Source organism: Sminthopsis crassicaudata, chromosome 5, assembly GCF_048593235.1.
Source record: "Sminthopsis crassicaudata isolate SCR6 chromosome 5, ASM4859323v1, whole genome shotgun sequence".
Lineage (NCBI taxonomy): Eukaryota > Metazoa > Chordata > Mammalia > Dasyuromorphia > Dasyuridae > Sminthopsis > Sminthopsis crassicaudata.
Genome location: NC_133621.1, coordinates 23,796,721 through 23,811,439, shown reverse-complemented (window position 1 = coordinate 23,811,439; position 14,719 = coordinate 23,796,721). Strand labels below are relative to the sequence as shown.

The window sequence follows — 14,719 nt, the reverse complement described above, 5'->3', positions numbered from 1 at the left end:
ATAAGTTATGGTATATGAATAGTTATGGAATATTATTGTTCTACAAGAAAGGATCAGCAGGAGGATTTCAGAAAATCCTGAAGAGACCTGCTACCTCCCAACAGCTGCTGCTCAAAACTGACCACAAGATAGACAGTTCCAGTGGTACAATGAATGAAGGGTATCACATGTGCCAAATACATACTGAGCGACCATTTGATTTTGTTCAGATTTTAACTACGAGAGAGCTTGGACTTCACCTAGCCCACCCCCTTCACTTTATAACTGAGGTCGAGAAAGCTAAATGCTTTGTCTGACATCACACGATGACACCATAATTGTAAGAGGCAACATTTGAATCCAGGTTCGTGATTCCAAATCCATCCCTCCTTCTGCTATGTCATAGGGGCTCCCAACTTTTCAGCACATACAAAATTAACACTAATAAATTTCCTAAGCACATCACACTAGCACTAGTTGCAGTCTGAGGCAATCTCTTTCCCTCTAGTCAAGTTAAAACTTCCTTATTTTAAATCCCCAAAGGACTTGTAAACACTAATCAAGTTCACTGTTGCTTTAAAATCAAACTCTGCAGAAGGAAAATAAAACTTTTAATATCTTGAAAATAAGAGATGCAAATTGCAATACTTGGTCAAATGGGAAATTACCATTTGATTAAAAAAACTTATTAGTATTTGAATGTGAAAGGGATGACTTCCAAAGAACATCAATCTTCAGTTCCTCAAGGAATTGGCTTTCCTGGTTGCCCAATAAGCAAAACTGTGGAGATGATCACAGAAAATTTAATAAATATTCTCTGATGAGCTCATGGTCAACATTATGCTAGACCCTAATGGTGTGAAAGAAAATCAGTAGAAAGTAAGGTTTCTGTCCTCCTGGAGCTTACAAGAACTCCTTCATGAGCCAGTGTGCGATGGTAGGTACGAGAAAATCTACTCCTATATGACTATGAGTATATAATATATACTCCTATATTAACCTCTCTTTCTATTACCTCTGAAAAAGGCACACCACATTGGAACCACCGAAATCTCACAGGATTATTGTGATGAACACATGCCAGGAAGTCTGTGAAAATGTTTTATAAACATAAAATAGTCAATAAAAGTAAGCCGTGATGGCTAAGTGTCCATGCATACAAGCTCAAAGACCTTTAAGAATGAAGTTTGAATTTAATTAAATCTGTAATTAAGGGCTATGATCACTCATAATTGTCTCTTCTGCATAGCAGCTACTTTACTGGCAAACCAGTATACACAAATCATGCAGGTAAGTTACAGTTTGTTTAAAAAAACTGATAGAAAGGAAAATCCTCAAAATTATAGGAAGCTAGGAGGCAAATAAAAGGACGGGAAGAGACGCAAATAAATGTAAGGTGGGAGTGGCAGCATGACACTGGTCAGAGAGCTGGACCTAGAAGCCAGGAAGATGGAGATTCAAGCCTCACCTCTGACACTTCCAGGTAATCTAGTCACTCAACTCCTCCATGTTCTAGACCGGGGCTTCTCTAACTTTTTCCACTCGTACCCCTTTTTGCCCAGGAAATTAGTACATGATCTGGTATACAGGTATGTAAAACAGGTACAGCTATCAAACATTTACTGATAATAAATCATAATTTAGTCAACAGCTACAAGATCCCATTTGGAGTTGAGGACCACAGTTTAAGAAACTGGGCTCTAAGCAATTCTCTATGATGAAAGTGTAGAAAAGATGCTTACCTGCATTAGGAGAGGGAGTTTACTCCCCAGGGAGGTACATGTACCAATGACAGAATGTACCCAGTTCCCACCCTATCTAAGTGTAAACTGTTATTATAAAGATATGTTTTGTATTGCTCAACCTGCCATCTTGGGAGGGAGGAAAGGAGGGGAAAAATTAGAACAAAAGGTTTGGCAATTGTCAATGTTGTAAAATTACCCATGCATATATCTAGTAAATAAAAACTATTAATAAAAAAAAAAATATGTGTGTGCCTTTGGGAGGGAGGCAAAAGGGTTCAGAACCATGAGTGCTCCAGGCAGATAAATCATTTCCATCAGAGCAAGGACCACTTGTTTATAATGTACCTTAAAGAATCATATTGGTGGGGCAGCTAGGTAGGGCAGTGTATAGAGCACCATCCCTGAAGTCAGGAAGACCTGAGATCAAATCTGGTCTCAGACACACCATTTCCTGGCTGTGAAACCCCAATTGCTTCAGCAGGAAAAAAAAAATCATATTGGTCACAGAGAGATTAAGTGAGCTAGACACAGCTACGTAGTGATTATGTCAGATAAAAGACTTGACCCCCCCTAGTTTTAATGACCATTCTATGTTGACTTTCAATCAGAAAATTTAATCTAGTCTTCTCTTTGATTAGAATCAAAATAATTCTCCTGGGATGGGACGTGTAAAACTATAGACTTAGTTTAATGATGGTGCCTCAGCTTATAACAGAATTCCTTGTTTGGAAGATCTTCGGAGGGAGAACAGAAGTCACCTGAGACCATTTATCTCCCTCCTCATATAGCACCGAATATATTCACAATAGCTCTGTTAAGTACCATCCATCACTAGACCTGGACCCATATGACTTTTGCTAGTTTCCAGAAATCAACAAGCCCCTCAAAGGATAAAGTGTGTCTTCCTTGAGAACTCCCCAAAAGAAGGTGCTGTAGGTAACTCCAAAAAAAGGCTTTGAGCAATGGTAGAATTTCTTTCCAATGGCTAAGATTAGTATAGAAGAGAATGTTAGATATCCTAGCAACATAAGGAATAAAATGGGGAGACTTCGACAAAAGATCAATATTTCACAACTTGGGACAAATCCGTCAGAATTATGACTATTATTAAAATGCCATTTTGAAAAATAAAATTCGCTTGACTTGATTGTAACTGACAGTATGCTTTGAGCATCTTCCCAAGTGAAAAGTAGTGGAATAATCACAACTACAGAAAGCTTAGTCTCAGATGTAATTATGTCACACTGTCATCTCAAAAGTAATAATGAGAAATTAACAGGACAGCAAAGGTATAGACCAGAATAAATCCATCTACCATCATCATCAGAGGGAGGTGCAGCCTATTTGTACACTAAATGCCTCAGTCCCCAACATCCTATTAAAGGACCCTTAAAAAGGCAGAGTCAAATGCCCAAAGGGCTATCAAATTGTGCTAACCCTTTGATTCAGCAATGTCTCTACTAGGTCTGTATCCCAAAGAGAGAAAAAAGGGGGAAAGAACAATAATCAGAAATGTTTATAGCAATTCTTTTTGTAATGACAAGGAATTGGACTGGATATCCATCAATTGGGGAATGGCTGATTAAATTATGGTAGATGCGTGTAATGGAATATTATTGTTTTATAAATTTCAGCAAAGTCTTGAAAGACTTACGTAAAACTAATAGTGAGTGAAGTGAGCAGAACCAGAACACTGTATACAGTAACAGCCAGATTATGTGATGATCAACTCTAACAGACTTAGCTCTAGTAATAGAGTCATCCAAGACAATTCCAATAGACTTGGGATGGAAAATGCCAGTGCATCCAGAGAGAGAACTATGCATAGTATTTTTATCTTGGTAGTTGTTTGTTTGTCTTTTCTTTTTCATGTTTTTTCCCTTTTGATCTATTTTTTTTTCTCTTGCACAACATGACAAATATAGAAAATTTTAAAAAGTACTATGTGTTGGTTTAGGTATCAGTACCATGTCTGTGTCATAAAAGGACTTTAGTAAGACTCCTTCATTCCCTATTTTTTGAAATAGTTTATATAATATTGGAGTTAATTATTCTTTAAATGTTTGGTAGAATTCACTTGTTAACCTAACTATGTTTGCTACACACTCCTTTGGGGGTGGGGGAGGCACTTTTCTTAGTATTTTCCCATTTCAGCTGAAAAATAAAAAATAAAGTGATTAGTTTAGCCCTTAAAAAAAAAAGTACTATGTGTATGTGTGTGTGTATGTATGTATATATATATATATATATACATACATACACACAATTCTTTTAATAAATAAATAAATATATATACACATATATACGTATATATACGTATATATATGTATGTATATATGTATATATATGTATATATACGTATATATGTATATATGTGTGTGTGTGTGTGTGTATATATATATATATACACACACACACACACACACACACACACATATATATATATATATATATATATATATATATATATATATATATATATATATATATATATATACTTCATCAGATTGCCCACTATCTTGGAGAAGGGGAGGTGAAGGAGAGAGAGAAACAAATCTTACAGAAATTAATGCTGAAACCTATCTTTATATTTAACTGGAAAAATAAAATACTATTGAGAGAGGGGGAAAAAAGGCAAAGTCAATCAGAGATGATGAACCAGAGTCAACACTCACCAAGTGAAGACACACTGAGACAAACCAAATCAAGACCTTAAGGGATTATTCTGCAAGTAATCTCAGGGAGAGGAAAACACCAATAGTTTGAGGGTGGGAATGGGAATAATGTGCAGTATTACAAACCCCCCAAAAAGCAAATCAAGTGAACCTTAATAACCCCTGAGCTATATGCCAACATTTTGTGTCATCAAAGTCTGATTAAATTGTGAGAAGGGAATAAGTAAACTTTCAGAAGCCTCCATACATGTTCAATATTACAAGTTAAATGTTTGCTCCTTTCAGACTTTTAACAAATTGGCCCATCTAAGGGGCAAGTCACAGAGACGATGTAGTAGCAGGTCATGTCTCAAGACTATCGTTTGCACTTTAAAGAAAGGGCCTTCTCAGATTTTTCTTCTCAAAGATTTTTGCTTATAATTTCATGCCCCCTTAGGCTGCACTTGTGCCACATAGAGCAGGAGATAAACCCTTGTAAAGGAAGTGAGACTTGGAATTGCATACAGAAAGGTCAGGAGGAACAATGACCACCACAGATTGCCTCTCTCCCTTTTCTCTCAATCACTCATTTTCAAAGATTAATAGAAGAATTTTAGACTTTAAAAATAACTAGAGAAATCTGACCCCCAGAATGTTAGGTAATAGAAATTGCCTGGTTATGACCTACTCTACAGAAGTGAAGATTGGGGGAGGAAGTGGATGGTAAATTAGGTTTGGGGGAGGTTTCTGGACAAGGGGACCCCTCTCTGAATGAGGTATAATCGTGGAAAGGCAAAAATTGCCTAGGAGGAGACAGGCTTCCCAGCCAAAGTCCTCCAGAGACAGAACAAGAGGCCTTCGTCAGTCTCAGCTTAAGCATTTTCTCTTTCTGAAAGCACATAGAAGCGCCCAAGATGAGAACCACAGCTGGGCCTAAGAAGGGAGCGGGGGGAGTTGACAGTCCCCTATGGAGAGAGCCCAGGAAGTTCAGTACACTGCCCTGACAGACACCCGTGTGAGGGAAATCCCAAGTGGACAACTCCTCTATCACAAAGGCTACATTCAAGGTGAACTCTGTGAGGACTGCGAGAAGTGAGAGGGGACAGCATGGTCCTCCAGATCCAGACGTGTGGGCTACCTTGGTCCCGAGTCCCTCACACATGCGTCTCACTATATGCCTGCTATTCCTAAGGACACAATGTATATTTGTGGGAAACTTTATTCCAAATTCGCGGGAGTGGGGAGGTTGGTTTTGTATCTATTGTTTTTATATACAATTTGAGTTAATGATTTTGCTGAGAACTAATTGAGACTACTGACTTGATAGTAATAGGTGCACCAAGTAGGGCTCCTGAGCTGCAGTTTTAGAAATGCTGCCATACACCTTTCAACTTTGCTCTTCTTGAGACCCAATTTATTAATGCAAATTGGAGCAATATCACAGTCATATAGAAAAATGGCCAGAATTTTCTGTTTAAATTAATACCAAAATTCTGTTTAATTTCAGAAGGCAGAATCAGGAGCCTTTACTCTCTTTTAGATGGGAGGTACATTACAAAGAAATAAAATTTAATCATGCTGCCAGGAAAAACTTCTGACAATTAGAACTATCCCAAAGTAGACAGGAAACTTTGGGCTCTCTGCCTTTAGAAGTCTTTAAAGGAGACATCAGGTGGTTACTTTGCAGGTGTGTCACACTGGGGATTCCATCTTGGAATATGACTTAGACTAAAAGTAGTCCTGTGGTCCTTTCCAACTCCAGAATTTGTTGTTTTTGTGAAACTCTCCCAGTCTCTGGAATCTCCTTGGAAAATGCAAATTGGGGTTTGCTGTGCTAATTTCAGTTGTGATAAAGAGTTCCTGACAGATTGCTGAATAATTCAGCTTCTCAATTCAGATCATTTTTTCCTAAGAAAGGATAACCAAGACATGGATTATAATGACCATTTACATCATTGTCATTTTACGGATGAAAAGAGATTCTACCCGCCTTGAATCCTGGTTTACTCACTTCATTTAATTAGCCTATAGACAACAGTTGTTTAGCAAAAGAAGAAAAGATATGCAAGAAATATTTTAAATAATTAATAAAGAGAACTTTCTTCCACTAAAAAGGTCCGAATGTAAAAACAAAACAAAACAAAGGCAAGATTTGAAGGAATGAGCAAAATGGCAATGCATGATGGATATCTCAAATGCTCCAAAGTCCTGGATTTATCTAAGAAGGGTCTATGGGATGGTCAGAACTCCAGGGAAGTCATGGGGAATTCATTTAGAATTGTTTCAAAGGAAATTCAGAACAAGATTTTATATCAAGGTACAACTGGTTCAATTTTGTGGACTCTAGTCCACAGTGTTTGCAAAGGGGGTAGCAACTCATTTAATCAGCAAAACCTCTGGGGGAAAAGAGTTCAGTGGAATTAGAGGCTTCCCCTGCAGTAGACAGTGCAAGCAATGAGCAGCAGAAAGGGCAGGAGGGAGAATTGGGGGCAGCGGCCAATGGCTGCAGCTGTTTACAAGGTGGTTCACGCTAGGGCCAAAGAGGGAGAAGGTCCTGATGTGGATGTATTTTTTCCAGCCCTACATGGTGAACTGTGCTGTGTCCATTCTCCCTCTCATGCTGCTGCTGGGGCCCCAGGAACCAGAGTAGGTCCAGGACAGGATGGTCTTTCTAAAACACCCTTGGCTGTCTAAACTCTGCTCCGTTTCCCTTGGGCCAGTTTGCGAACACTGCATAAAATGCTAACTCCCAAAAGCTAGGAGGAATCTCTCCTACTAGGCCAGAAACTGGACCGATGGCCAGTGAGAATTATGTGAATTCAAAAAGATGATGGAACATAAAGTAGGTTCTCTCCCAACCCTCTACTCCTCCTACAATGATAATATCAAATATTACATAAAAACTATCAGGAAAGGGCAATTCATTCATTCAACTAATTTTTATGAAGCCTTTACTTCCAAAAAATACACTAAATTCTATAAATTGTAGAGTACAATTGGGATACATCCCTTCCAATTTACCTGAAACAAATAAAGGGAATTTCTAGGGACATCTGAGGGAAATGGTGAGAGAGCACAATGAAAAAGACTTTCCAAGAGGGTTCTTTATTGTTTTATAAGCAGTAAGGATAATCATGCCTAGCATAGTATTAGCAAAGCATAGAGATTCCATGAGAGCTTGTAAAATAAAATGTCTCGCCTATGGAAAATAACAATTCAGTCTAAGTGAATTCAGCCTTCATCGTTCTGTTAACTTAAAATTTAACGGAAAATGCTACATTGCCTTTATTGATTAAGATGAGGAAATAGCAGTCCCATTTTTAATCACTTAAGTGACTTCCCACCCATTCCGCAGCAGCTCTGTCACAGAAAGCTGATACCGCTACCACACAATAATTTTAAACTTAATTGGCAGCCGGGGAAATAAATCTGCATTATGGCAAGCTCTACTCACTGCTCCAAGAATTTGTAATTCACACAATCTATTCTTTATCCTTGATTGACAATAACGCCTACACAGTTGTATATATTACTTAAATTTTTAAGTCCATAATTTTTCCGATGCACAGTAAAGGATAACAACAAAAGAAAATAACTAAGAGGGGAAAATGTGTGGATAAATCTTGATGATTTTATAAAATGTCCAACTACTTCTGGGTAACTTGCTCCTTTTAAGGGACATGGTCAATTTGGTTGATAATTTATCATGAATTTGCCTCAAAAATGAAGGTGAATGAAAAGCCGGCTCTTGTAAACTGTCCTGTCATGGCTGAAGAGTCCAGCTGCTAGGAACACTACACTTTGGACACCTCTGAGAAAGTCTCAATTCATCATTGTGTCAACAGATAACCTTAATAATTTCAGTTTGAATCTTTGTTCTCTCGCCAACAATGAGATTCTATATAGTTAGTCAGTCTCTGTCTCTCTCTGTCTCTGTCTCTCTGTCTCTCTCTTTCTCTCTGTCTCTCTCTCTGTCTCTGTCTCTCTGTCTCTCTCTCTCTCTGTCTCTCTGTCTCTCTTTTTCTCTGTCTCTCTCTCTGTCTCTGTCTCTCTCTGTCTCTCTCTGTCTCTCTCTCTCTCTCTCTATCTCTCTCTCTCTCTGTCTCTCTCTATCTCTCTCTCTCTCTCTCTCTCTCTCACACACACACACACACACACACACACACACACACACACACACACACAATATGTGCATACTCACAAGACAATCCATCTAAAGAACTCTATTTCTCTGATCAGTTTGACGATGTCAACAACCTTTCTTTCCCTTAAGTAACAGTGCCATTATCAGTGTGCGCTCAGTTGGGGCAAGCAGCAATGACTCTGAAAAGTCCTATTTGGATCTTTTTGATCGTGGCACGGTGGTGACCCTGTGTTCTCACACAGCAGCTCCTGCCAACCCAAAGTGACCCCAGCAGGTCCCAGCAATAGCGCGGGTTTTCCTCCAACCATCCCTCTAAGAGGAGTGAAGATCAGCACCAGGACAGGGAGGGTCTAGGCCATGCGCTTCCTTTTTTACCCATAGGGAAACAGAAGAAAGAAAATGGCAACCAGCAGCCGTCTTTGCCTGCGCCCTCAGCAGTGATGGTGCAGAATGTCAGAGAACGATCTAGAATCTCAACTGGAAGATGGGCATTCTTCACATCTGATCTCTGGCCAACAGCCCTGATGTCTGTCGTGGAGAGTGCTGAGCCAAGAGAAAACGTCTATTCTCGCTCTAAACGAAAGCTAACTGAGAGGAGGCCCCGGGTTCCCCCAGAGAGAAGAAGACAAAGACAACATGAGTCCATGCCATGGGGCACCTCACAGTGAGGATGAGCAAAATGAGTCCCACAAAGCTCACATACAGGCAGCTGACATAAAGGATGATGGGCTTCCAATAAAAGTAGCATTAAAAGTATGATTTATAAGCGCTGAGATAAGGCAACAAGGTGGCCCACTGCCTAGAGTCAGGCCTGCGGTCAGGAGGCTCCGAGTTCCAATCAGGTCTCAGACACTTAGTAGCTGTGGGACCCTGTGGGCAAGTCCCCTCAGCCTGTTTTCCTCAGTTTCTTCAACCATAAAATGGGGGTAATTAGTAGCACGCACCTTACAGGGTTGCTGTGAGGACAAATGACTCAGCACAACTTAGGCCTGGCACATAGTAAGTGCAACCTACATGTTAATAACGTTATTGTTGTCATTATCATTGTGGTAATTATTTTTATTAATATTACCTCCAACAATTAGTAGCTGCAACACTGAGCAAGCCACTTAAGCTCGGTCTGCTCAGTTTCCTGCTCTGTAAAATGGAGATGAGAGCACCTCTCTCCTGGGGCTGTTTGTAAGGATCAAATGATCCAATACTTGTTAAGTGCTAGGTTAATGTTAACTGTTACTCCTTTAATTCCAGAAACAGGAAACTGCTTTGAATAGTATGCATTAGATAAAAACAAACCACATCAAACTAATTTCATTTGTTAATGGGATTATTAGAGCAGTAAATTGGGGAACACCCAGGAAAAATAAATCTGGATTTCACTAATTATGTTTACTTAGGATATGCTGTTGACTAAGATGGCAAGGGCATTATCAGGTGGGCTCAGAACTGGTTGATTTCAGAACACTCAAACTGATCAATCATAGGTCCCTCACAGCTCCAAATATCAATCAGCAGGAGCAAGCTCTCTGGCGGGATGCTACGGACACTGTCCTGGGCACCAATGACTTGGATAAAGGCATGGGTAATACTTGTGACTTTGCAGGGAAGGTAGGAAGTGTCCCTAATCCAGGGAGACACAGCGTCGGCTCCCAAAAAGCTGCCTCATTAGGGCTGTGCCATTTCCCTTTTTTAAGCTGCAGAAATATAGCAAAGTTAAGACATGGCTAGAAAACAGTTTATTATGCAAACACTATTACTATTTGTTAAACTACAGACTCCATCAGTCAGTAGTGGGATATCACAGCCCACAAGGAGGCAGCCCATCAGTTCTCTGCCCTGATCCAACCTCCTATGGCTCACTGTGAGGGAGGACACACTGTAGATGCTGGTGAAAGAAGATGGGTTTAACTAATTGGAGATGTTTAACCTGGGGAAGAAGAAGCATGGTTGGAAGCCAAGGGGGAGCTGAACTCAAGTGTCTTCAAGGAACTGAAGAATTATCACATGGAAAAACATCAGACTTGTTTTATTTCCTGGAAGAAGGAATAGTACCCATGAGTGGCTGGATTTGGCTTAATACAAGGAAAAACACTCATAATTAAAGCTTCTAAATGTAACTGGCTGCCTTCTGGATAACACTACTAGTAACAACACATATTTCTGATGACCCCAGCTAAGTGGTGACCTCCTCAAAAGGTTTAAGGGGCAGCTAAGTGACTACTTGGGATGATTTTGTAGACGGGATTTGTCTAGTGTAAGACTTAGAATTGATGACCTTTGAGATCCTGTCCAGCTCTAAAATTCTATGATATGATGCCAATTGAGAGGTCAATAAATTCTATGAAGACCCTGAGAAGATCCTCCAAATTAAGTGTATATATACTTAGATATTGGGTTACTTCAATGTGAAGGTGCACATGAAGGAGAAAGCACAATGCAGGATCAAGGAATGAACATGGTCCAAAGGCCCATTTACTACTCAAGTAGTAAAGTAGTAAATCAAGTAGTCAAGTAGTAAATAAAGACTCCAACTTATTTATCATGAATATTTTTTTCAAGAAGACTCAGAAGCCATTGTGAGCACTGAAGTTTATCAAGCAAAACAGAAATATGTCTAGAAAAAAATAGTAGGTTGCCACCAAATGACTGAACAAAGGTTAAAATTATTACCAGATTTAAAGGAAACATAAAGACATTCTTTATGATTATACTAACTCCTAACTGGCCTATTATAGAAGCTACTGGTTTTGAAAAATAGGAAATAGAGAAACGGAAAGACAATGAATTAGAATACTATGCTTTACAAAAGAAAAGAACACCATGAGAAGGGCAAAAGAGAGCAGAAACCAATTAAGTCATCAAATACTCAATTTCCTTGGCAAAAAGCTGACAACAGCTGAATAACAACATTCTATTGAATAAACTTATTTGCAAAATATGAGAGAGAAAGATAGATTACTTTCAGCATTGTTTCACAAAGTAGTAAAATAATAATAATAATAATAATAGTAACTGAGATCTTGGCATGAAATCCAACTAAATTAGACTAACCCCCTTCCCCCCAAAAAGCAGTCATAGATGAAACTTAAAGAATAACAGATAGATCTAAAATGAAAAAGATTGCCAACATTTCTGCAACTTTTTCTCCTAGAATAAGAATAAAACAACAATATTCCATTCTCCTAGGCAAGGTGCTTTGTGAAAGGGTGACAGCAACAATTAAGAAGTACTACTTGGAAAGGTAGCAAGACTTGACAATAAATAAAATATTGAATAAATTCAGAAAAGTGACACAATTTTAAAAGGAACAATCCAAAACAATGGAAATGACTTGAACAGTTTTTTTTTAAAGCAGCAACTAAAATAGTTAACAGTAAGTACCAAACCCTATGTCTATTTTCCCATCTCTATTAAAAATGTATGAAAATGGTCTATATAGGTACTGAGGAAATATTAGATAAAAGTCTGAGCATGGCAAAGGCGAGTTTTTTTTTAAGTTATTTTCTAAGGCTGACTTCAGTCATACAACTGATTGAAATTGTCATGTCTGGTGTTTACTTAGTTCACAAAACACACATTTGTTTCAGTGGATTCAAATACTGTCTTAAAAGCTGTCCTTGAGCAAGTAATCAACCAGATTTATTTTACAACATACAAAATTCTGTAACAAATGTGATCATTGATGCAATATCATTTAATAATCTTGAGTAAAATATTAAACGAAATATAAAGGAGAGAAATCAAAAGCTGAAAGATGCCCAATGGAGACCCCCCAACAAGAGTTATTTCTTTTATTGATGATAAAGTTTTCTACATGTTTCTTTTCACAGGACACATCCCATTAATTGTACTAAATCCTAAAATGTTAAAGCGTCCTCAATGCAATCCACAATCTGGCCTAAGCAACCACACTGAAAAAATAAAGTAGAGGAAAAAAATAATTATTGTCCAGATATGACATGCAGCGAGGTGGGCAGTCCAGTTGAATTAATCAGTATCTTTGTCTCTGACTGTATGTCTCGGTCTTTTTCCTCTCTGCTGAAGGAGAGTGGGTAAGACCCACGTGGAAAACTACATATCCTTGTCAATAATTACAATCTGTTCACTATTTACAAATACGTGGGTTTGGTGCCCTAAGAAAGTCCCAAATCAAAGGTCTCACTTTACAGGGGATCAAGAGCAATTACTTCTGGCTGGAGAAAACCAAGAAGACTTCATGGAAAAAAGAGTAGTTGGTCTGATTCTTGAAGAAATGACTAATAAATAAGGAAAAAAAGACTTCTTCTCCAGAATTATCAGACTGAAAAAAAAAATTAAATAGTGAGAAAACCTAGAGAATGTCCACGACTCAGGGTGGTCCAATATGGCCAGAGCACATGGTCTGTGAAATGAGAGATAAGACTCTGAGTAGGGATGAGGGCCAGAGGAGGCCTTAATTATGAAACCAAGGTATCTGGACTTTTATTTTGTGGACTATGAGACTCACATCAAAAGACTGGGCTTTAAATGACTCAGTCAGATTGTTTAGTTTGCATAAAAGACATAAAGAAGCAACTAAGTAGGTTAGAAAAATTTGTTCTCCTTTTCCCAAAGGCCATTCATTTAAGTCTTGAAGTAGTCTAAGGTTGGTAGGGCCTTTCAAATTAAGAACTGGGTTTAAAAAATAAGTCTTTGCCAAAGGGGTGCTACATGTGGACAAAGCTGTCTATACCTCCATTTGAGTTATCTGAATCAACATAATTATCATCCCACTGTGTCTCTCTCAGCACTGTGGAACACACCTGCTGTGGTAACAATGCCCTATATTTGATCACGTATGAATGGTACACTGCTCTTCCACCAGTCCCCACCAAAACAAAAAGACAAAGAAAAAAATCTGTAAGGAACAATTTGTTAAAATGTGAAGGAGATTTTTCCATTTGCTTTCTGGAGGAACAATTGATATAACAAAGATCCCTCTGGAATATCTTCTATTTTAAATTAAGAAAATATAAACTCGAACCAACAAACATAGAACTTAAGAATTGTACATTTTTCATTCTTTCTTACCAGGAGTAGAGAATCGTTCCAACGACTGATGTGAGTTTGCTGTTTTCTTGTTTTTGTTTTGCCAGGCCAAAGTCAGCTACAATTCATTTAAAAACAAAAACAAAAAAATTCCATTAATTTTTTCATGAGGATAACACTGTTCCTTAAGTCTTATCATTCGAGCCACTAATGAGCGTATTCACAACCAAAAGCTGGTTGTTGATTTTTTTCTTCACTTCTTCAAAATGTGCCATCTGCTTATCTTCCACACTTACCTCAGCCCTAATTAATGAGATACATATTAATCAGGTTGATTCCATACAAAAAAGAGAAAAAGAAAAAAAAAAGTTTCTTGCTAATGTAACATAAAATACAGCAACAAAAATTTCCACTAAGTTTTAAATTTTCCTATCACCTGTAATTGCCTGCTCATAAATACAAGAAATCCCAAAAAAGATAATCATTCACATCATATGATAAAAGCACTCATAATGACACAATTGATGGTTTTAAGAAAAATAATTTCTTGGTGTATAACCAAAAAAAAGTTTTGTACTTTTCTGAAAATGAAAAGAAAACCTCATGAATGTTAGGCAGATGTAAATAATAGGAAAATAATATATCAAGAAGATTTTTTTGGTCTTATTTAAATCTAATATGTATTTAAAGTATTTTTTAAATTGTTCATTATCTACTTCTCTGCTTAGATAAGCTTTATTGTTCATATAGAGAATGCAGGCTTTTCTAAAGCACCCTGGATAAGACATCTGATTTTTAGATAAATAGGTAAGACTTGATAAGGATGGCAGTTGATATTTACAAAGTCATTTAAGATTTGTGAGGTCTTTCTTATCAACCTTATTTCTTTCTCCCACTGTTTGAGGTATCACTATTTGTGACCATCAGAAAGTTTCTCAAAATGGAAACTTAGAAATGGAGTACGATAATGTCCCAGTGACACTTAATGTATACATCGCCACTCTGATCATGGAGATGAGGTTTCCACAAACCTAAAAGCTTCCCCCTCACAACAAAGACACTTTACTCTATTTCGCAGTGAGACTAAAAGATCTCTACATTCACTGTGTGTCAGGTAGTAAACACTACTCTGAGCTGTAAGAACTTGGAGAATATTTTCAGACAATGGAAAAAAAATATATCAGCAGATTCCA

The 14,719-nt window shown here is 37.9% G+C and overlaps 1 protein-coding gene across 4 annotated transcripts in view; it reads right to left on the bottom strand.

Moving 5' to 3' along the window:
* NEK10 (NIMA related kinase 10) overlaps positions 1-14,719 on the bottom strand; it is a 223,887-nt gene that overhangs the window by 122,284 nt on the left and 86,884 nt on the right. For all 4 annotated transcript variants that reach the window (XM_074268058.1, XM_074268060.1, XM_074268059.1 and 1 more), the window contains exon 23: positions 13,569-13,644. In XM_074268058.1, coding sequence (XP_074124159.1) covers positions 13,569-13,644 — 76 coding nt within the window. The remainder of the gene's footprint in view (positions 1-13,568; positions 13,645-14,719) is intronic.